Source organism: Adiantum capillus-veneris, chromosome 17, assembly GCF_014529385.1.
Source record: "Adiantum capillus-veneris isolate H3 chromosome 17, ASM1452938v2, whole genome shotgun sequence".
Lineage (NCBI taxonomy): Eukaryota > Viridiplantae > Streptophyta > Polypodiopsida > Polypodiales > Pteridaceae > Adiantum > Adiantum capillus-veneris.
This window is the reverse complement of record NC_140947.1, coordinates 117,506,760-117,529,098: the sequence shown is the minus strand read 5'-3', so window position 1 is coordinate 117,529,098 and position 22,339 is coordinate 117,506,760. Positions and strand designations below refer to the sequence as shown.

Sequence of the window (22,339 nt, the reverse complement as noted above, 5' to 3'; positions counted from 1 at the left end):
TTTTGCAAAACAAAGTTTTTTCAAATTTGACAGATTTCGAGAGATTTTGGACAGATTGCAGACTTCTCTCAATTATGCACATCTAGAGAACGTGCGTTTGTTTTTCATGTTTTGAGAGTGGAGACTTTCTTGGTTTCAATTGTAAAGATGTTGTTAGTCTTTTGACATAAATGTATGCACTTGTTCCTGCCTATTTTGAGATGGAAATAGAGCCACATCACCACAACTTTTTTGAGAGGAGATACAACATCAAAGCATCTTATAACCCTTTTGTTACAAAGGGAAGCACCTACGAAAGAGAAGCACAAGATGCGTTGATAGGGAGCTTCTCTTGAAGCCATGTTTTACCATGCCTATAGTGACGAGGCCATGCCAAGTGCCAAACAAAAAAGTTTTGGTTCTATTTTCCTTTGCCAAAGGGCCAGATAAAAAGTACTCAGCAGTCCCCTTCATTGTATGGTGGTCTTACAATATTTCCTCCAAATGGTCTGCTGTTACGCGGCTTCTTGGCAGAGGTCGATTACGTTTGCTGGTTAAAAGATGGCTGCATTTCTGCAGTCCTTGGCGAGGAGGAGAGGTGTTTTCTGCGTGCGCCGTAGCCAGGTTTTTGGGTGCAAGGTCGAGCAGCTGGACCGCTCTCCGACTTCCACTTTCACTGGTAGGTCGTCTCTCTCTCTCTCTCTCTCTCTCTCTCTCTCTCACACACACACACACACACACACACACACACAGAGAGAGAGAGAGAGAGAGAGAGAGAGAGAGAGAGCCATATTTTTGGAGTGTCGTATCATTTGAAATGCCACAAGCACTGTAATAGCCTACAGGATCGGACCACATTAACTCAATGACAATGTGGCAAGGCTTCATGACCGTCGACAGCTTCATATGGTTTCTCAGCTCTTATTGAGGCCCTTGTAAGTTGTCTAACTCTTTCTCATTTGTCAAAATGTCAAACGGCCCAAGATGCGGCCCAGAGTTGTTTATTCCAGTAACTCAATGTGATCATGAAGGAAGGGGGTTACCTTGTTGGCAGCCCTTGTTAGGACATCCCTGTGACATATACAAACTTCCCTGACATCACAAAGGGGAGTGCATGGTAATAAATGAGGGGGACTCTCATTTATCATTCTCTTGCATGTTTCCTGAAGAAGGTGCAGAGTCTGGAGTAGCGGCTTGTACTGAGTTGATGCAATATAAAGAAATACCGAAAGGGGCGCCAAGGTTTGGGGCCAATACTCTCTGGGGTGGAATTCCGCCCCTCCGTGTCGCGTGTCACGTGTCGTCTCTCTCTTTCAGCTTAGTTGTTATTGAAGTGCTAAAAGTTTGTTCAGTCTGTTCTTTTCTATTGGCACGTGGTGCCCGTCTTGTGACAGATTTTGTTTGTCAAAGAATCTTCGTCATTAGCCACTCCAACCCTTAGTCCATCGCGCATGGGGTGCGCTTCTGTCTTCATCGCCCCGTCTTAAGGGCCATTAAGCCATGAAAGAACCACAGGGTGGAGGCCAGCTACGGGCAAATTTCTGGTGGGGGAGTTTGACAGAGAGGAGTACAAACGTCAAGTGCAGGTTGACACGTGTGTGAAAAGATAAATGAAGTACTCTCAGAACCCGAAAGATGTGAAGCATCTGAAGGCTTACCCGATGGATGAGATTCACACGAGATCGCGAGAGGCCATTGATTCTCCTCTCAAGTTAGATGCTCACTCAAGTGCATCAATCTACAATGAAGTCTTAAGCTAAGCAAAAGAAAGCTGCCGACAAACGAAGACGGGAAGCATACTATAAAGAAGGACAATGGATACTTATCAAATTTGAGAAGAAACGCCTAAAGAAGAAGAAGGGTAGATTCATCAAGCTCTCAAATAGATATTATGGACCTTTCAGCAGTTCGACTTGAATTGCCTCCTCATTGGAAAATCGAAAACACTTTTCATGTGAGTTTATTGACACCGTACCATGGAGAAGAATCATCCTCTCCATGGGATATCCACCTGAACTTCATGAAGAATCTATTGAACTACTGCAACTAGAACAAATTGTCTTTCACAAAGAAAAGAAAGCACCCAAAGGCAAGATTATCAGGAAATTTTGGTGAAGTCACAAATTATTTAGCCCTTAATGCAAAATGGACGGATACAAATGATTTGAAAGATTATCCAGAAGTAATAAATCCCTATTTGGAAGCCTTTCAATTGAGGACAACTGAAATTTAGGGGGGAGGTATGTCACTAGCTTTTGTATAGAATCATAAGAAATTTATGAAAGATTACATATGTTGTCTTTCCGAATTGAAAGATTACATAACTGGACATGTACTTGTGTTTATAGAACCATGATTGCTAAGACATACTCTTATCCCCAAGTGGACAAGTATGAATGGCCATTGACATGTATGAAAAGCATAAAGGACTTTATCCTCTTACCTTTTTGGGAAGAGATATATAGATGGATACAAGTGTATGGAACAGATGGAATCTACGTAAGACGCGCGCACACACACACACACAATAAAACATGCATGATGATTTGCATTGAGTGCTGTTTTGAAAATGCGTGAGCATTATGTATTCTACTCAAAAAGAGCTTTCATTTAATACCTATTTTGAAGATTCTAAAAGATTTGAGGAGTTGGCCTTAAATTTCAAAGGAGGCCTTAGATTTCAAAGAAGGCCTTATATTTCAAAGAAGGCTACTTCACTTATAAATACAACCCTTTCCCTTCACTTAAACATCATTCCACTTGTTGAATTTTCAACCCAATGTCACCCCAAGAAGCCTCTACACCATTGCCCTCTACATGCTATTTCTCTTTTCATTAAGCTCTACATATTACTTCCGTCTCCCATAAGCGCTACATGGTACTTCTCTCTCTCATGCAAGCTTATACGAGGAAGGAAGGCATTGGATGAGGTGTTACCGAAGTGATTGCATGAAGCAGAATGCACGATGTGTTGCTAAATGGACTATTTTCTTATTTTCCTATTTTCTCGAGTAATTTCTTTTTATTGAAATTAGGATATTTAAAGATGTGCACTTGAACCGTAAGGTTAGCAACTATAGATCTACTGGAATTATTAAAAGCCATCAGGAACGGAAAACTCTGATGCGTCATATGATGGGTGACATTAAGCATCGCGAAGGGGTTTTACCGTTAGTTCGGTAGGAGAGATCGGAAAACGAATATTCCTGATGCGTCACGTGATGGGGTGACGGGAGCATCGGAAAGGGAATATCTCGTTGGTCTGGTAGGGAAACCCGAACTGGAAAGAGGAATACGTGTAAAGACGCAAGCACAAGAATAAAGATGGGTTTTGAGAAGCTTTTCTTAAAAAGCGGAATATTTTAACGAGCTTTTCGAGAAGAGCAAACGCTTTCCCGCGAGGAATCCACGTCTGCATTGCATTTGTACATGTGGTTGCATCTAGGGACGCTTGGGAAGTGCTGTGAAAGGAATTGTTTTTAACTTATAAGGTTTTATTGAGTTTTTGGGCAGGTTCAGACCAATTTTAAAAGATGCCGACTGCCCACTTAATAAGTGGGTAGCCACTTAGAAAATAAAGCAACAAAACCAGCCAACGAATTCTCTCTCTCTATTTCGGGTAGAACCAAAAAAATAAAAAAAATAAAAAATAAAAAATGGCCGCAATTTCTACGTGGCCAGCTTCTGCTCAGCTATTCCTGTTGTGGCCAGGGAGCTATAAAAGCACCACATGCCCTTACTCAGAGGAGTTGTTGCCAGCGCCAACAAGAGAAGACTCTGTCGCCAGAGATCGTGAGATTGCGAAGTACGGAAGTCGCTTTTCCCACGCAAGAGCGACAGGTATCTAGTGTGGATTCGCCATACGAATTGTTGTCCCGTGTTTGTGTGAGTGTTTGTAGGTACTTCATCGCGAAGGAGAAGCGGGAAGGCTTCGGCCTACGCTTGGGAATTCCGGGAACAGAATTCGGAAATTGTCTGCAAAGTTTCGACTCCGAGTACAGACGGAAAAAGGATTGAGAGCTCGTCTCTCGGATTTCCCTTACCGGAAGGAACGACCATCGAGTCAGGGAATTAGAACGGAGGGGTTTTCTCTGGTTCTTGTGCTTGTAAAAAGATTCTCCCTAATAAAGGATTCTCTTTTAGGGGGGGGGGGGGGGGGAGGGACTAGCCCATCTTCTGGTCCCAAATATTGTGTCGAACTTCTCCCTCAACTCTATTTAGTTGAAAGATTATTTATTTTCGTCTTGTTGACTATTCGTGTGCGCTCCCGTTTGTGCCAGTGGTGTCAGAGCTCAGATTCCTCTCTCTCTGCAAAGAAGGACGATTCCGGGAAGGAACGGGAAGATCCGTGACAAGCCACGGAAGGACCGCTAAAGACGAACTTCAGCAAGTGCGAGCCCAACTCGCGGAATTGCAACAACTCATTTCGTTGCCGGTTGTCCAAAAGGCTTTGGATGGAATCAAGAAGCTGCAAGGAACGGATGCCGATGGGCGTTGGGAAAATGCTCTTAATGGAAGTAACCCGCAGGTGGATGGTGCGGAAAGAGGTGCCGAAACGCAAAAGGGATCTCCGGATCAGGACAAACGGCCTTCCAAGAGCAAGGGCCAGGAAAAAGAACTTTCTTTGCTTAACGAAAGCAAGGATGTCTCTATCTCTTCTCCATCATACTCTCCTGACTATACTACTACATCTACTTCTCATACAGTATCTAAATCTTCTCCCAAGAAGAAAACTCCTACTACTTCCCTACATACTACTAAAGAGAAGCCCCAGTTCAAGAGGGATAACCGCAAACGTCACCGCAAGATGCGGATTTTCAAATCCGGTGATAAGGATGTGAAGTTTGATAACTACATAGGACGGAGAGATATCTCCAAGGCATTGTCTTTCATCATGCAGTTTGAAGTTGCTTTTGTCAACGGAAACTTCACTGAAAAATCCAAGTTGTGTCATGTTGGGATGCATCTCAAGGAGACTGCAAGCAACTGGTGGCTAGCCAAAATTTTGGAAGGTACTCAAGCCAGAACCTAGGCTCAATTCAAAGCTGAATTCTATGAACAATTTCTTTCAGCTGATTTCGAGGACATTCGGAAGAAATGGGACTGGCTCGCCCAGAAGGAATAAGAGAAAGTCACAACTTATGTTGACAAGTTTTGGTCGGTTATTCTAAAAGTTATGCCTTTTATGAAGATTTCCGACGAGGAAAAGCTGCGAAAGTTTGAAGTAGGTCTTCAACCACCGCTTCGGAAGAGCATGAAGGTGTATCCACACGACACTCTTCAGCGGATGATGGAGTCGGCAATCATTGCCGAGGATTTACATTCCACTGGTACCCCTAGACGGATCGAACATAGCACATACCGTGCAAGGCAAAGAGTGGTCTATGATGACCATGGCAACCAAGGCAAAAAGCGTTCCCCAAAGGACCCGGATGAGCCTAAGAAGCTAGAGGGTACCAGAAAACGGCTTAAGTATCTCATGCCGAACCAAGTACAAACCTTCAAAGAACAAAGAAGGTGCTTCTACTGTGGTGAAAAAGGACATATGAAGCCAGACTGCCCTGTTCGGCAGCAACGGCAAGAACAAGTATCTTTGAAGAAGGAACCCGCTTCACCGAGCTTGAATTCCATTACCGATGTGAAAGGGAATACAAAAACCGAGAAAGGGAAGCGCCAACTCCTTAAAGGCTGGGGATCTGTGAATAACCAGCGGGTGTTGATCCTTTACGACCCTGGATCGACTGACAACTTCATCTCACTGGAAACTGCAGAACGCTTGGGCCTTACACCGGCTCAGCTTGGAACTCCTGTCACTTCCGGATTGACATTTGAGGGGTTGACCACCAATGCAACTCCCGTGCAAGGACAACTCAATCTCCGGATTGGTGAATACAAGGACCGCGAATGCTTTTTGATGGCACCTATCGAGGGATGTGATATCATCTTGGGTATGCCATGGCATTACCATATGCAACCGGTCCCAGATTATGTAGAAAAGATCCTCGCTTTTGAGCATGAGGGCAAGAACATTAAAATTTTTGCTGATGCAGGGGATTGGCTATTCCCTATTGTAAGCCATATCTCCATTAAGAAGGAAATAAAGAAGTGCGTTTCTGCTTACTTGATTTTCGCACGTGAAAGAGATAAAACTAATGAGGGTTCACTCTCGAGTTTGGAAATTAAACGTTTTCAATTTCTTGAAAAGTATAAAGATTGTTTCACGGATACTCTACCAGACAAGCTACCTCCGGAACGTCCGGAAGATAATCGCATTGATCTCATACCAAGTAGCTCTCTCTCAAACCTACCCCCTTATCGGGTTAGTCTTGCTCGGCAAGGGGAAATTTTGAAGCAAGGCAACGAGCTTCAGGAAAAAGGTCTAGTACGACCAAGTACTTCGCCTTATTGCTCTCGAGTTTTACTGGTGCAGAAGAAAGACGGCACGTTTCAAATGTGTATAGATTATCGATCTCTAAACAAGATCACTATCAAGAATCGCTTTCCGATACCCCGGATTGAGGATATTCTCGATAAGTTGCAGGGAGCAAGCATCTTTAGTCGCATTGACTTAAAAAGCGGGTATCATCAGATACGCATAGCTCGTGAAGATGTCCATAAGACTGCCTTTCGCACAACTTTTGGACTTTATGAATTTTTGGTAATGCTGTTTGGCTTGACCAATGCTCCTGCCGCATTCAATCGAATGATGGATCGAATTTTCAGCCCACACAGAGCTTTCACAGGAGTGTTCTTTGATGACATACTCGTCTTTTCAAAGACCGAGGAGGAACATCGAAAGCACTTGGATATAGTGTTTCAGGAATTGCGAAAGCATGAGTTGCATGTGAATGCAGAGAAGAGTGACTTCCTCCTCACTGAGATACACTATCTCGGCCATATAGTCTCACACAACCAAGTGAAAATGGATCACGCAAAGATCCAAGTCGTGCAAGATTGGCCAACTCCCACTACGGTACATGATGTACGAAGTTTTCTGGGATTATGTTCTTACTATCGGAGGTTTATCCGAGGCTTTGCTCAAGTAGCAGGACCACTTCATGACCTAACAAGGAAAAAGATCCCTTTCAGGTGGGGATCGAGACAACATGCTATATCTCTACATATATATGTCTCTCTCTCTCTCTCTCAAGCTCTAACTGGAGACTGGTATTTATCCTATGTGCAAAGTGTTAATTGGCAGTAATAAGCATGTGTTGTAACAAGATCTTAAGTTTCACACATGAAACGCATCGTGAATCTTCCAAATATCTCACAATTTTAGGTGAAACTATACATCGTTGATCTTTTCCAAAACCTGGAAGGGTCCTTAGTATCGCATGCTAAGCTTTGAGAAATGCCGCTCCTCACCCTTTCTCGTCCGTGCTTTCTCAAACCAGAGCAGCACCTGAACAGACTTGGGTACCCCAAGTCGGAAATGTGCACGACACACGAAAGAATCACTTAAAACACTTAACAAACTTTATCACAGTTAAATAGAGTCGACACTGCCCGGCGTAGTTTTGTGCCCAAAGGTATTGGCCCCAAAGTCTGGCGCCTCTTTCGGTAGTTATTTTAATATTAATGCTTGGGTTCGAGGGTCCTCTTTGCTCAATTGCTCGTCAGCCAGTCTGAGTACAGGAGGCCCTCAAGTTACAAATTTACAAATTCAAAGGCCCATAGCCTCTCCCAAAAGCAGTACATGAAAAGCTTCAAATTCAAAAGCTACTGGCCCAAAAGCTGCCAACGAAAAACGCGAAAATCATACGCTACCACGTCAACACTTGTCAACGCATTTCGGAGAAATCCGTACGGTCTGCCACATCAGCACGTCAACGCGTTTCTCGAGATTTCGTACAACTGTCCACGTCAGCACCTGTCCGGGACTGCCACGTCATCAGTTTGTGACGTACCCCCCCTCTTGAAAGAATTGTAATCGCCCTCGATTACGTGTGCAAAGTCAGACATAAGCCACAAACTAGTTCAATAGACATAGACTCTAAGTACCGACACACTAGACGGTACAAGTCCATCACTTGCACAAAGATGACAGATTGACAGTCACTGAATATTCACATCACATTCAAATTGTAATATTCTTGGACACTCCAAGTCAAGAATCTACCGCGACACGATAGGAATTCACTTCAAAACAGTTCACAATTGGATTCGACACCTGCCCGGCGAAGTTCCGTGCCAAGAGGTATTGGCCCCAGAGACGGGCGCCCCTTTCTGTATTTCTTTTTGTATTAAAATCTGTGCTCAAAGTACAAGGGAGTGATTTGGGTCGCACTCTCTAACTCTGCGTCCAAAAGCAGAGTCCCCAAAAGTTGTCCCAAAAGCTTTCAAAAATAAAGCAAAGTCCTCTCACAAGTCCTTTTGGGGAATTAAAGCAACTCCTAAAAAACTCCAATGTAGGAAATTTTCAGCCCTTGTGTAGAATATAGTAAGAAAATTCCGTACGCTGTTGCCACATCATCAGTCCGAAGATCGCGCCACAAATTCCGGAAATGTTCGTATGCTGCAGTTGCCACGTCAACATTTTCAGCAGGGCGGGTGTGTGTGTACTGGGCAGCCACGTCACCAGCTTGTGACATACCCCCCTCTTGAAAGCATTGTAATCGCCCTCGATGACGCCTGCAAAACAGACAGAGGCCATAAACTGTCTTAGAAGACACTCACTGTTAGTACAGACGCACTAGGAACACACATCTAGCACATGTACCAATCGACAGTCACATCACACGACATCACAGGACATCACTTGACATCAGAGGGCACCACATGACAAATCACATTCAAAATTCATTCGGATTTCAGACCATGATTTATTGGCAACGTATTTAGCAATCTCATCTAGATCCACTCAGGACCTCATAGATGCCCGATTGACTAATCCCTATTGTAACCATGTCTATCGAGATCGTTCAGGCCAAAATGCTGCAGTCATTTTGTTTATCAATACCTGCACTTAAACAAGTGGAGAACAAATTCGTATCATATAATTGGGAATTCCAGTTCATAAAGTCATACAACAGAATACTATCAACCCATAGTATCCCTGAATCTCAAAGATACATCAGTGACTTTAATATCAAAAATCGAGGCAATCTATTGACAAAGGAGCGGAGCGACTCTCCTCTTGTGCATACCCGCTGCACCAGATTCCGCCCAAGCTGAGTTCGGGGTTCCATTTAGAATAGACTATGCTAATCCAAATGCTTCAAGGTAAAGATTCACAATCTGAGGAGTATCTGCTAGGTCCTCCTCCTCCATCCACTTCGCATCCAATGCAGGTTAGTTCTTGAATTTAACCAAGAACCGCCTTATCACTTTACAGTAAACTTTCTGTCTTTAGGTGCCAATATCTGTTCTGGAACAAGGATCTCCTCATGTTCTTCCACTTCGGGTTGCTCATGAGGCTCCCCATCTTTGGGCACATCGCCTTTAAAGGGCTTCAAGAGACTCACTGAAAAGCATTGTGAATTCTCCAAGTGTCGGGCAGCTTCAGTCTAAAGGAGACATCATTTATCTTTTCGGAGATTTGGAAAGGTCTGTAGTATCGCATACTAAGCTTTGGAAAAAACCTCTCCTTTCCCTTTTTCTTTCTCAGGCTTGCGTTCTCAAAACGTAAGAGCACCCAATCGTTCTTCTTCAATTTCAAATCACAACGATGGCGATCTACTGCTTTTTTTTGTCTTTCTTGAGATTTCTGCAAAGCCTCGCGAACCTTGGCAAAAGCCGTGTCCAAGTCACGCGTGTACTCATCGGCTTCAAAAATCTTATCTTTCGTGCTTAGGAAGGGTGGAACCTTCGTAGCACCCCAATAATCTCAAATGGCGCCTTCCCCGTCGAAGAGTGTATCGTGTTATTATAGGCAAATTCCACCAAAGGTAAATACTTTTTCCATTGAGTCGTCTGATTCAAGATGTAAGAGTTCAATAAATCTGAATTAGCAATCTCAGATTGCCCGTCAGTCTATGGGTGGAACGATGATGAGAACTGCAACCGCGTGCCAATGTTCTCCCAAATAGCCTTCGAAAACAAACTCGTGAATCTGGGGTCTCTGTCGAAGACAATCGTCTCGGGCATGCCATGTAATCTGAAGATCTGGGCCACAAACAGTCTCGCTAAGTGATCCGGCTTGACTGTTTTCTTCACTGGAATGAAATGAGCTTGCTTGCTAAATCTGTCAATACCAGTCCAGTGACCATCGTGACCACTTTGTGTTCTCGGGAGATCAAAAATAAAATCGATTGCAATACTTTCCCAGGGACGGGTGGGTATGGGTAAAGGGTGTAACAATCCTTCTGCTTTATGCCTGTCAAACTTGACCTTCTGGCATACCAAGCAACTGCGTACAAAATTGTCCACGTTCTTCTTGAGTCTTGGCCAAAATAAGTATCTCTCCACACCTTTCAAGGTGGTAGCAATGCAGCGGTGACCCGTAAAAGGTGCACAATGGCATTCGGTCATAACCTTTTCCCTCAATGGTTGTGTAACGCACAACATGGTTTTCCTCATCAAGTAGCTATCCCGAATGGAATATTCGGCTACTATCTCCCCATTCCGTATCCGAGCGAAAATATCTGCAAAATTTGTATCTGTGGCATACTGATCGACCATATCCTCGAAGCTCCTATGATGTATCGCGGAAAAAGCCAAAACCAACGGCTCTTGGGACAAAGCATCTGCTACCAAATTCTTCTGTCCTTGCACATGGACAATCTGGAAGTGAAATTGTGACAAGATGTTTGCCCACCGCATCTGCTTTTCCGATAGCTGCTTCTGTGACAAGAAGTAGCGTAAACTCTGATGGTCTGTGAAGACAGTAAAATCCGCTCCGAGTAGGTAATGTCGCCACTGAGTAAGAGCATGGATAACTGCCAAAAGCTCTTTCTCATAAATCTGTGCTGTCAATTCTGGCCTTGAAAACAATCGGCTTTCGTAGGCAATGACATGGCCTTGCATTAAGAACCGCGCCCAGACTACGACCGGAAGCATCACAATAAACTTCGAATAACTTCTACAAATCCGACAAAGTCAAAACTGGTCGTGTAGTCAATTTCTCTTTCAATGTCTGAAAGGCGGTCACCTCTATGGGTCCCCACGAGAAAGGGACTCCTTTCTGCGTCAACATATGCATAGGGGAAGCAACCTCTGCAAACTTTCTAATGAACCGACTGTAGTACGATCACAAACCCAAGAAGCTTCTAACTTCATGGACATTCTTCAAATCGGGCCAATCACGGATAGTCTCTATCTTGGCGGGGTCCATCTGCACTCCTGTTGCTGAGACTATTTGTCCCAAAAAGTGTATCTCGGGTAGGAAAATTTCACTTTTCTTCGCATTAATCACCAACTTGTGATCTCGTAATGTCTGAAAGACTTGTAGCAGATGTTCTCTATGTTCATCCTTGGAGAAAACAATGATGTCGTCAAAGAAAGTGCCAACAAATAGTCTGTACTCTCGAAAAATCTTGTCCATCATCCGGTTAAATGTCGCAGGAGCATTGGTTAGGCCAAAAGGTATCACCAAAAACTCAAATAACCCAAAAGTAGTCCAAAAAGTTGTCTTGTAGACATCTCCCGACGCGATTCGGATCTGAGGATATCTGCTCTTCAAGTCGATTGTGCTAAAACACGAGGATCCTTGTAGTCGGTCAAGAATATCATCGATCCTAGGAATCGGAAATCTACTCTTGATGGTGATTTGTCGAGCTCTATAATTGATGCACATTCTCCAAGATCCGTCTTTCTTCAAAACCAACAACACTGGAGAGCAGTACGGTGAAGTACTAGGCTGGACAAGACCCTTTTCAAAGAGGTCTTTCACTTGGTTCATAATTTTCTTCGTTCTGGGCTCGGCTCACACGATAAGGTGGCCGGTTCGGTGGTGTGCTTCCAGGTATCAGATCAATGGTATGATCCTCAGGACGAGTGAGTGGTAACTCGCCTGGCAGGCCCTCTAGAAAGCAATCGGCATGAGTGTGGAGAAAATCTTGGCGTTCTTTATCAAGTTCAGACATATTTGTCCTATTCTCATCATTCAACTCTTTCAAAAAGATCGAGTAAACAAATAGACTGGATTTCATTAATTTTGAAACGGCCGAAGCCGATACATTAGGGACAGACTCGCCCTTAAGTTTCACATCAAGTAAAATAGTTCGGCCCTTCTCTGTAGTCAAAGTCACTTTTCTCGCCCGATAGTCGACCACAACTTTCTTCTTATGGTACCCTGGAATTCCCAGGAGGACATCACAACCTTCCAAGGGCATTATGTAGAAGTCCTCGTGCCCCAAATACCCCTGACAATGCAACCGAAGTTTGCCAATGACAGGTGTAATGGCTACGTCTATGTCGGGTGCCGCTAGAACCGCCTCTGCTAGTTTTGTTCTTTCGGTGCTTTTTTAGGGCACTTCGCGGAGATGTGCCCAGTTTCCCCGCTTCCAAAGCACTTCCCCTCTTTGATGTAGAGAGCTCTCTCACGAAGAGTGAGCTTGGGTCGTGTATCCTTTTCTTGCTTTTCTGGGTTGCTCTTCTTCTTTCTACTTTCATTGTTCGAAGTCTGTTCGGTCCTTTGCGTCATGATTTCATCTGTGGGGTAGGTCAAACTGCCTGGATGAATGGCAAAACCCTGTTTCGCATGACTCATGAGTTCCTGAATGGAATCTGACTTTTGCTCTAAGCAGTGATCTCGGATCTCTGTAGGAAGTCCCAAGGTAAACCGCTCAATTTGTTCTTTGAACGAGATCTTCTTAAATGAAGAGAAGAGACTGGTAGAAAAGAGCTCCAGAATCTCTCGCAATATGCGTCCAATGTATCCTTCTTGGTCATCCGAAGATGGTTCCAAGCAGTTCGTATGTTGCATTCGTACTCCCGAGTCAACCAAGAAGAAATAAAAAGCCTTTTAAATTTCAGCCATTTAGCTGGTGCTTTCTTGTTCAATAGAAGCATGGACCACCAAGTTCGAGCATTTCCCTTGAAGTAAGATGTAGCGCTCTGAATCTAGGAGTGCTATGAGTAATGTCCTCCAGACAAAGCTATGTCAAACTGCTGTATGAAGGCCAGAACCTTAGAAGCATCTCAAAATCCAGAAAACGTGTCAAATTTAATTAACTGTCCACCTTCTTTAAACTCTTCGATTTTCTTGCGTTTATCTTCCAGAAAGTCATACTGGTTGGCTTTATAGAAATTCTTCTTCTTTGCATAGAATCTGTGATCATCGGAGTCCAAACTGTTTGAAGACAGGTCCTCTGTAGAACTGTCAGAAACTGGGCGAGATTTAGACTTCTTTGCCTTTTTCTTGCCTTTCCGAAGCTTTGCTTTTTGCTTCACTTTTTCTTTTTCTATCTTCTTGGCTCGAGTCAGAAGAGCTAGAAGATCTGTCAGAAGAAGAAGAAGAAGAACTGGATACTCCTTCAAATCTGACATGCTTTTTCTGCTTTCTTGCCAAGGCAAAAGCAGATTGACGACCCAAATAACTCGAGAAGTCAATTCCTTTCTTTTGCTTTTTGTAGTGCTTTTCAGCTTTGTTCTGCACGTCAAAAAGCTGAGAAATCCGTGCATCAACGACCTCTTCTAATTCTTGCTCTGTAAACATCCTTGGAGTAGGAGGTTTCTTGAGTGCCGGTTTGAGGGGTGGTTCTGTGGTTTGCCGCCAATGTGAGTGCACCTCGTTGAAGGAGGTCTGGGTCATAAATTTTTGCAAATTTCGGGTCCTTCGCAAAATTTATCATCATCTTTGTTGCATGTACGCTGCAGATTTCACGTCAGCATCTACAGCAGGGCGGGTGTGTATGTGTGTGTGTACTGGGCAGTCACATCACCAGTTTGTGACACAAATCATCACATAAAATCCATCCAAATCTAGGACCATGATTCGTGGCAACTTGTTTAGCAATCGCATCTAGATGATTGTGACTATGTTGCAATATTACATCTACTCCTAGTTGCAGATACGCAAAGTGTCATGCCACAAAGAACCCTTACCCTTCGCCCGAAAAGACGTGCCTCTTTGCCAAAGCCACAGTCCTTCGACGATTGGTCACACCCCTTCGCTCTACGGTTGCGACTCTTCGTCCAATGGTTGCAACTCTTCGCCGAAAGGATGTGCCTTTACGTCTAAAGTCGCGTCTCTTCACCATGAGACGTGTCTTTTCATTTGTCTCTCTTCGTCTCCTATATAAGGAGCCTATTGTACTCAGTTTTCAAGCATTCATTCAATCAATCAAACACACATTCAGTCTCTTGAGTCTCAATTTGATCTTAAGTATGAAGTTTTTAATATTAATTATAGGATTAGCACCACTAATCCTCACAGTGGTATCAAAGCAAATTTTTTCCCAGGACCCAAAGGTTGTGAGCCTCTCACGCTCGCCACTACCCTCTCCTCCCCTTCCCGGAGTTGCATGGAGCAGAAGAAAGGTGGTACACTCACACATATGCGCGCATGAGGTAACTTGAATTTTCCTTACTTCAGTGCAATCCAATTCTATCAATAAAGAAAGAACAAAGATGTGTGTGCGCGTTGTACCCGAAGAACTTCGTGCACCCTTCCATGCGTAAGGGCACTGACCCGGCAGAAGGCCACCCACCTCTCTCTTGCTCACACCTTTTTCCCAGGCGATGTGCCCCTTCGTGGCACCCTTCCCCACACAACCTGAAGGGCTGAATTGAACCTTTGTGTTCGCGCCCCTTCCCGATGGCGTACCCCTTCGTGCTCGCACCCTTGGCGCATAATTTACTGGGCTGAATTGCACGCTGGCTTCCCTTGCCTTTCACTGGCTGCCCCCCCTTGTGACTTTTCGCTGGCATGCCTCTTCGCCTGTGAGCACCCCTTCGCGCTGGCATCTCCTGCTTGCAGAATCGTCACCTCGTGTGCCCTTTTGGAAACGCTGGCTGCCTTTCCATGTTACGCAGCACCCTTTGGAGGCAATTCTTACATAAGGCAATTTTCAGCGCTGCCTAAACTCAGCCAGCGATATTTTTTTAAAAGTGGCCAACCTACAAGTTGGTTTGGCTGCCCAACTTATTAACCTCAGTGGGCACCAAAAAAAAACAAAAACAAGAGAACAAGTAACGATGCGTACAATCCAGAGTTTCATCTTTCGGCAATTCTGGCGTGCACCTTCATTCCCGCATTCACTTGCTATGGCCGACGAAAACCAGTGGACCGCTTTCCCGTACATCTCGTACATAGACAAGATTCCCAAAGCAGTCTTGCCGGCGTGCCCTCTCCCTGCACCCGAAACAATTGTCATTCCCGATACTCCAAACCCGTTCCAGACGCAGTTTTCGCTCCAGTAGTATCAGTTTTCGCTGAACAGTCGGCATGGCCGAATCACAAGATGGCAAGGACAATATTTTACCTGAAGATCCGATAGCAGTTTTCAAAAAGCAGATGGCAGTAATTTCAACAAGCCTCGCTTCGATTCACACTCGCTTGGATCAGATACAGATGCAAATCTCTTCACGGAGTTACTCAACTGCTTCTCGGACTACACAAGCTGCTTATCCGCCATCTTCTTCCGACGCTTTAGTGGTTGACCAGGAAGAACCACTCAAACAAAAGCCTTCGGAACTCAAATTTTCTCACCCAAAGCATGGTTTCTCAGAGACAACTAGACAAAGTACCTTCGTGCAAACAACAAAAGTCTCAATACGAATATTCTTGGAAATGTTACAGTTCTAAGCAACCAACTTTTTATTGGAATCATCAGCAATTGAAGCAGCAACATGAAGCTTCCAAAGGATCATCAGCGATATCAAGATGGGCTTACTTAGTGGCACATATATCCGACCCTAGTTGAGTACTCGGTCTTGAATGCCGCGACACTGGACAAGTTCCCCCTCGTGAGCCATGCCCTACATTTAAGTCTTTCTTATCTGATGGTGGTAAAGTTGAAGATTTATTGATCCTTTCCTTGTGCAAGAGGATCCTTCAAAGGTCTAAGAGGCAACAGCTCCCTCGACCTCCCCCTTCTCAATTGGAAGCCTTAATACCCGCTGAGAAGTTGAAGATTTAAAAGATTCCGGTTCTTGTGTGACAACCAACAAGCACAAAACCCCTTCTTTGGCCGTGATCCAGGCAGAAAAATTCGCCTCGTCACCGCCCTTGCAGAATAAAGTCTGTCTCTGAAGACATACCCAATGCAATGGTGAATGATAATCCTTCAAACTTGAAGACTCCAGTCCTTGCCTTCAGCGGTGCAAAGGATAAATCAGATGCAGACTCTTGCAGCATGACTTTAGTCGCTGCAATTGAATCTTTGGACACAACTTGTTCCATTGATAAATCTTTACAGATGGAGATACCTCCAAACACTACTCTGTCTCAGTCTACGACATCCCTTCAGGAGGATTTTACTGTTCCAGACAAACCAATGGAATACCTTACAGATTTCCAACCAGTGGTCATCACTCAACAGAAACTCAAGTCAGTTTACCAATAGTTTCACTCGAAGCAGATAAAGATTTAATCTTTTCTTGGATAAAGCTCGAAGTTACAAAAGACTTTGACAAAGGCACTTATCAAGTTGCAGATATGATCAATTTCTAGTTTGGTACAATAGTTATGGTCAATAACAGTGCCATGACATGAGACTTAACAGAAAGAGCTTTGGATACAGAAGCACAACAATACATTCCTTCTCTCGAGTTTCTTCAACTACTCCGGGTTTTATTTTAAATGGGAGGGAATGTCACGATTGTGACTGTGTTGCAGTATTACATCTACTTCTAGTTGTAGATACGCAAAGTTTCATGCCAAGGAGAACCCCTACGCTTGGATGGTCACGACCCTTCACCCAAAAGACGTGCCTCTTCGCCAAAAGCCACACTCCTTCGATGACTGGTCACACCCCTTCTCTACGGTTGCGACTCTTCGTCCAATGGTTGCAGCTCTTCGTCAAAAGGATGTGTCTTTATGTCTAAAGTCGCGTCTCTTCACCATGAGACGTGTCTTTTCGTTTCCTATATAAGGAGCCTATTGTACTCAGTTTTCAAGCATTCATTCAATCAATCAAACACACATTCAATCTCTTGAGTCTCAATTTGATCTTAAGTATGAAGTTTTAAGTCTTAATTATAGGATTAGCACCACTAATCCTCACATAGATCCACACCAGACCTCACTGGTGTCAGATTAACTAATTCTTATTGCGATAATGTCCATAGAATCTCAAAACAGAAATGCTGCAGTCTTTTCGTCTTTCAAACTTGCACTCAAACACAATCACATGAGTGAGTACACAAAAATCAGATTCCTTTTTGGGCATTCTAGTTTCAAAGTTCTTCATTCATTGAACATGCAGTTCACAAATCACACACTTAGTTCATATTGAACACGGTGTTTCAATCATTCAGTCTAGTCATCTCATCCGTCCAAAAGTCTTGATGCACCTAGATTCTTGTGCAGTCATTTCATCCCTCCGGAAACTCTTGATGCGCTCACCATAGTTTCGAGTTATTTCATTCATATGGGAATCTTGATGTACCAGAATCATTCATCATCATTCATTCAAATTTCAATTCATGATTCTTATCTTGAATCGTGATTGGGTTCATTCTTGAGCTGTCATTACTTTCAATTGCTTTTGTATGCAAATTCCTCACTATCTCATCCTCGATTTCACCTGCAAAATAGGCAAAATTTCAAGGAGATGGCTCACCTCGTTGCAAAAGAGTGGATGTCCAGCTCTATGCTTCCCAGTGCTTACAGATGCAAGTTCCTCGCTCCTTTTACCTGTTATCTGTACACAAATAACAAGATCTTAAAAAAAAAAACATTGATTCCAAACATGCTGAAATTTTTCTGCAAAAAACCCTAATTTTCCAAATTTGTTGGATATAAAATCCGTTTGCGTCAATGCGTAGAGCTTGTCGAGAGGGTCGACTTTGTCTTCTGTCGCACATCCAAATTCTCAACCGTCGAAGAGGTATTTAAAGGTCTCTACAATACAGAAAAGCGTCAAAAAAACAAACTCCTTTTTCTCTTGCAAGTCGTCTTGAATCCTTATGGCTTATGCTCTGTAAACAGAGAGCGATGAAAAGCACACGGTCAAGACACGAAGATTTTTCAATAAACATTTTTGTGAAATCCCTTAGCGTCGTCTTGCTCTGTCTCTTCTTGGTAGGACCGGTGTGTTTTTAGAAAAGCACACGCCTAAAGCTCTGATATCATTGTAACAAACTTTGGTACCTCAAGTTTGAAATCTGGCACGACACACGAGAGAATCACTTAAAACACTTCACAAACTTTATCACAATTAAATAGAGTGGACACGTCCAATGTAGTTCCGTGCCCAGAGGTATTGGCCCCAAAGTCTGGGACCCCTTTCGGTATTTATTTTTATATAATGCTTAAGCAAAGTTACATAGTTCAAGGGTCCTCTCTGCTCAGCTGCTCGTCAGCTAGTCTGAGTACAAGAGGCCCTCAAGCTACAAATTTAAAGGCTCGTGGCCTCTCACAGAAAAGCTTGAAACTCAAAAGCTACTGGCCCAAAAGCTGTCAGCGAAAAATTGCGAAAATCCGTACGCTACCATGCCAGCAATTGTCAACGCATTTTATGAAAATCCGTACGATCTGCCACGTCAGCATGTCAGCTCGCTTCTCGGGATTCCATACAGTTGTCCACGTAAGCACATGTCCGGGATTGCCATGTCATCAGTTTGTGACAACACCCAATCATTCTTCTTCAACAACAAGTTGCATTGATGCTTCTCTACTACCTTCGAATGTCGAGCTTGAGACTACTTTTGTAAATCTTTAGCAAAAGTAGTCTCCACATCCTTTGTCACGTGACACATCCAGCCCTATGTGTCCGTGGACAAGCTACAACATGATCAGGGTTTAGTCAGTCCAGTCAAGTCTAGATTAGTAGTGATCTGGCACTTTTGTGAGTCTATTCGTAGACCGTGCATGCCCAGTCACTTAGCATAGATGCATATCCTCCGGTTGCACACAGCATGATCATCAGTATTCCCTTCAGGATCCATCAGATTCAGTCAGGGGCATTTTCCAGTGCATTTAGCCTATTTTCCTATTTTTGGTTATTTTCACTTATTATTTTAAAGTGACTTTCCAACAAAAGTAGGTAGGGAAATTTTGCTAAGTTAATATATAAGCAAACCCAAGTTAGCACTTTCAGCATAAGAGGCAGCAGGAGCTTCCCGCTCAACAGGCAACTTCTCAGCAGTACCCCACAGCACCCCCAGCGTTTTTGGATTCCATCCTCGCCGGGCCAGTTCCCACCATTGGCGTTTTCAGCTTTGCAGATATCGCCTTCATCTCCTAGATCCCCTAGCATTGGAGATTCCTCCCCGTGCTAGCAATAGAGAGCCCAACGTTTTTGCATTTTTGCAAAAACGCTACACAACCAGCCAGCGATTTCCCTGCTAAAACGCCAACTAACTTGCAGGTCTCAGTGTTTTTGGCAAGGGAAAATCCAGCAGGTCAGCGTTTTTGGTTTAGCCCCTAACCGCCGCAGATACACACAGTTTCCGCCTTAGACACAGAAGCAGATCAGCCCCCAAGATGGTTGCAGATGTTCCCCCATTTTCAGCCATAAAAACTCAGCGAAAAGAGTCATTTTCAGCCACCAAAACAGTCCCGAAAATCAGCAGTTAGAAGACCACAGATTTCAGCCACCAAGTCGTCGTTGTCATCACCGTCGTCGTCATCGGCATCGTCCAAGTTGCATCAGTCCATTGCATTCGCATTGTACACCTTTGTGCAATCAAAGTAGACCACTCTCGCCGACGAGAGTGGGGCCTTCGGAGGAGGGTTTTACAACCTCTCGGGTGTCGTATCTCTTCTCTCTCCTTCTCTCAGTCTCATTCACTTGCACGCACAATATCCACTCACTTTGTTCGTGATCATAGCACTCTCCATAAGATGGAAGGCTCTCTCCTTCCCTAAGAACTAAAAGGAACCTTGAGCAATAAAGATCACTAATCTTGAGAAAAACAACATTCATTCCACTGTACCTTACATTGGTATCAAAGCTTGGGAAGTGTTCTGTACTACTCAAGGGAAGAACCACAAGAATTTTTTTTGCTTGTTGCGGTCGCACGAACCCAAGTTCGCTTGGGCGTGTCGATTTCTAATCGTGTTTTGTTGAAGAGTGACAGGAATCCCAAGAAAGAAGGGCTTGTCCAGCCACAAGTGCTATGGAGGCAATGGTCAAGCAGATGATGGCCATGATGGATAGACAAGAAGCAAAGCGCCTTGCTCAGGAACGTGAGCGCGATGAAAGAAACGCAAGACTTGCCGCAAAACAAGAAGAAAATCGACTTACTTAGGAACGTGAGCGCGATGAAAGAAACGCAAGACTTGCCGCAAAACAAGAAGAAAATCGACTTGCTCAGGAACGTGAGCGCGATGAAAGAAACGCAAGACTTGCTGCAAAACAAGAAGAAAATCGACTTGCTCTCGAACGCGAGCGCGATGAACGAAATGAACAAAAAGCAGAAAAGAACGCCGAGCGTGAAGCTCAAAGGGAGCTTCGCAATCAAGAATTTATTGCCCAAGTCCTAGCCTCGAAGACCGAACCACCCAAAGATCGTGGAAGTTCGGCAAGTGACGCAAGCCACGATGCGGATTCCAACCATCCAGTTACTGAAAAGTTGACTTTCAGTAAGTATGACGGTAAGATTGATGCTACAGTTATTCATTCTTGGTTGCATCAATTTAATGCTATTTTGTGACAACTAAAAAGACAGGAAATAGCAAATTTTTGACGGCAGCTATGTACCTTGCCGGTGATGCCATCAATTGGTACCACGCATGGCAAGAGGCAAAGCTAGCCGCGCACCTAGAGGCAGCCGACGATTTCACGCCCCTCTTTTAGTTGGGCTGATTCCCAAGACAATCTCAAGGCGCGGTTTATGCCACCTCAGTACCTTGCATGATTGAAGGACGATTGGCGAGCTCTCAAGCAAAATGGTATGCCGGTTATGTCTTTTTCTAATCGTGTTTTGCAGCTAGGTACCCAAAATATGCATGTCGGATAATGAGCGCAAAGAGGCTTTTCTCTTTGGATTGGACGAGTATATCAAGTACGATGTCGAGGTATTCGATCCAATCGATCTCAACAAGGCGGTAGCGATTGCTCTCGCACAGGAGATGAAGCACAAGGGAAAGCCTAAGGAGAACAAGACTTCCACAAGTACCTCGCAGACTTCTCAGAATCCTCAGAACGGTAAGAATGATAACTCTTCTAACCAATTTTCCAACAGTCTCTCATCAAAGAATTCTTCCAATGAATGTAAGGGTAAGGCTAACGCAACTGCTAAACCTAAGCTTACTCCAGATGAAAAGGTAGCACAAGGAATTGTAGGAGGATACATCACGTCGGAAGAACAAAGCACTTATTCTAAGGAAGGTCGTTTTCATTGTCACATTAAGGGTCACATAAAACGAACATGTCCTAAGCTTGAATCGAATGAATCTAAAGAACCCACATCACCCACTACATCTGTCAATGCAATGAATGATAACACGGGTGTGCCCAAAGTTTCTCAGGACCCTCCCGTTGATGATTCTCTCATTAAATGTTATGGTCGTACGTCGGGGCACCGTTTTGTCATATTGTTTGACCCAGGTAGTATGCATGATGTGATCAGTTCCTCTCTTGTTGAGAGAGCCCGCCTCGAAGTTAGTCCGAGATCTCCTATCGAGGTCTCTGGCTTTCGTCCTGGTATGGACGCTCTCATCACTGAGGAGTGCCTTGATGTGTTGTTTGCAATTCAACAGAGTGCCTTCACTAGAAGATTTGTCGTTTCTCCTCTCTCAGCATGTGATATGATTTTAGGCATGAAATGGTTTCGTGAACTGAACCCTCTCGTTGATTGGGAGGCTAACACTTTAACTCTCAATGCCAAAAGTGATTCTCCTACTGTCTTTCATGGAGTGGACATTGTTCATTCTCCATCTCTCATTGCTAATATGCAAGACAAGATTGAAAGAATTCAGGAGCAGGAGACTCTCTCAGTCTCTTTGTCTCCACAGTATGACACACAGAATTTGCACGATTATGAGAAGCATGATGATTTGAAGGATAATGATTTGCATGATGATTTGGATGACAAAGACCAGTATGATGATTTGCATGAAGAAGATGTGATTGTTCACAAGGATGAGGTGTTAGGGGATGCTTTTTCTAGCGAAGCTAACCTCGTTGCAGATTCGATCAATCACGAAGGATCGATCTTGGCTCTCGAGCCTTGGTCCAAAGAACCCTCACAAGAAGTATTATGTGTTTGCATGATTGATACGCAGGCATTGTTCGAATGTTTCATTCGTGATCGTTTCTTGTATTTTAGTCAGCATCGTTATGTGATCCCTTTTGCTAGGCATGAC

The 22,339-nt window shown here is 43.9% G+C and overlaps 1 protein-coding gene across 1 annotated transcript in view; it reads left to right on the top strand.

Moving 5' to 3' along the window:
- Nucleotides 1-334: 334 nt before the first annotated feature.
- The window catches only part of LOC147437952 (uncharacterized), a 34,076-nt gene continuing 12,071 nt past the window's right edge, over nucleotides 335-22,339 (top strand). The window contains exons 1-2 of the mRNA XM_086487346.1: nucleotides 335-454; nucleotides 559-658. Coding sequence (XP_086343472.1) covers nucleotides 350-454; nucleotides 559-658 — 205 coding nt within the window. The 5' untranslated portion in view covers nucleotides 335-349. The remainder of the gene's footprint in view (nucleotides 455-558; nucleotides 659-22,339) is intronic.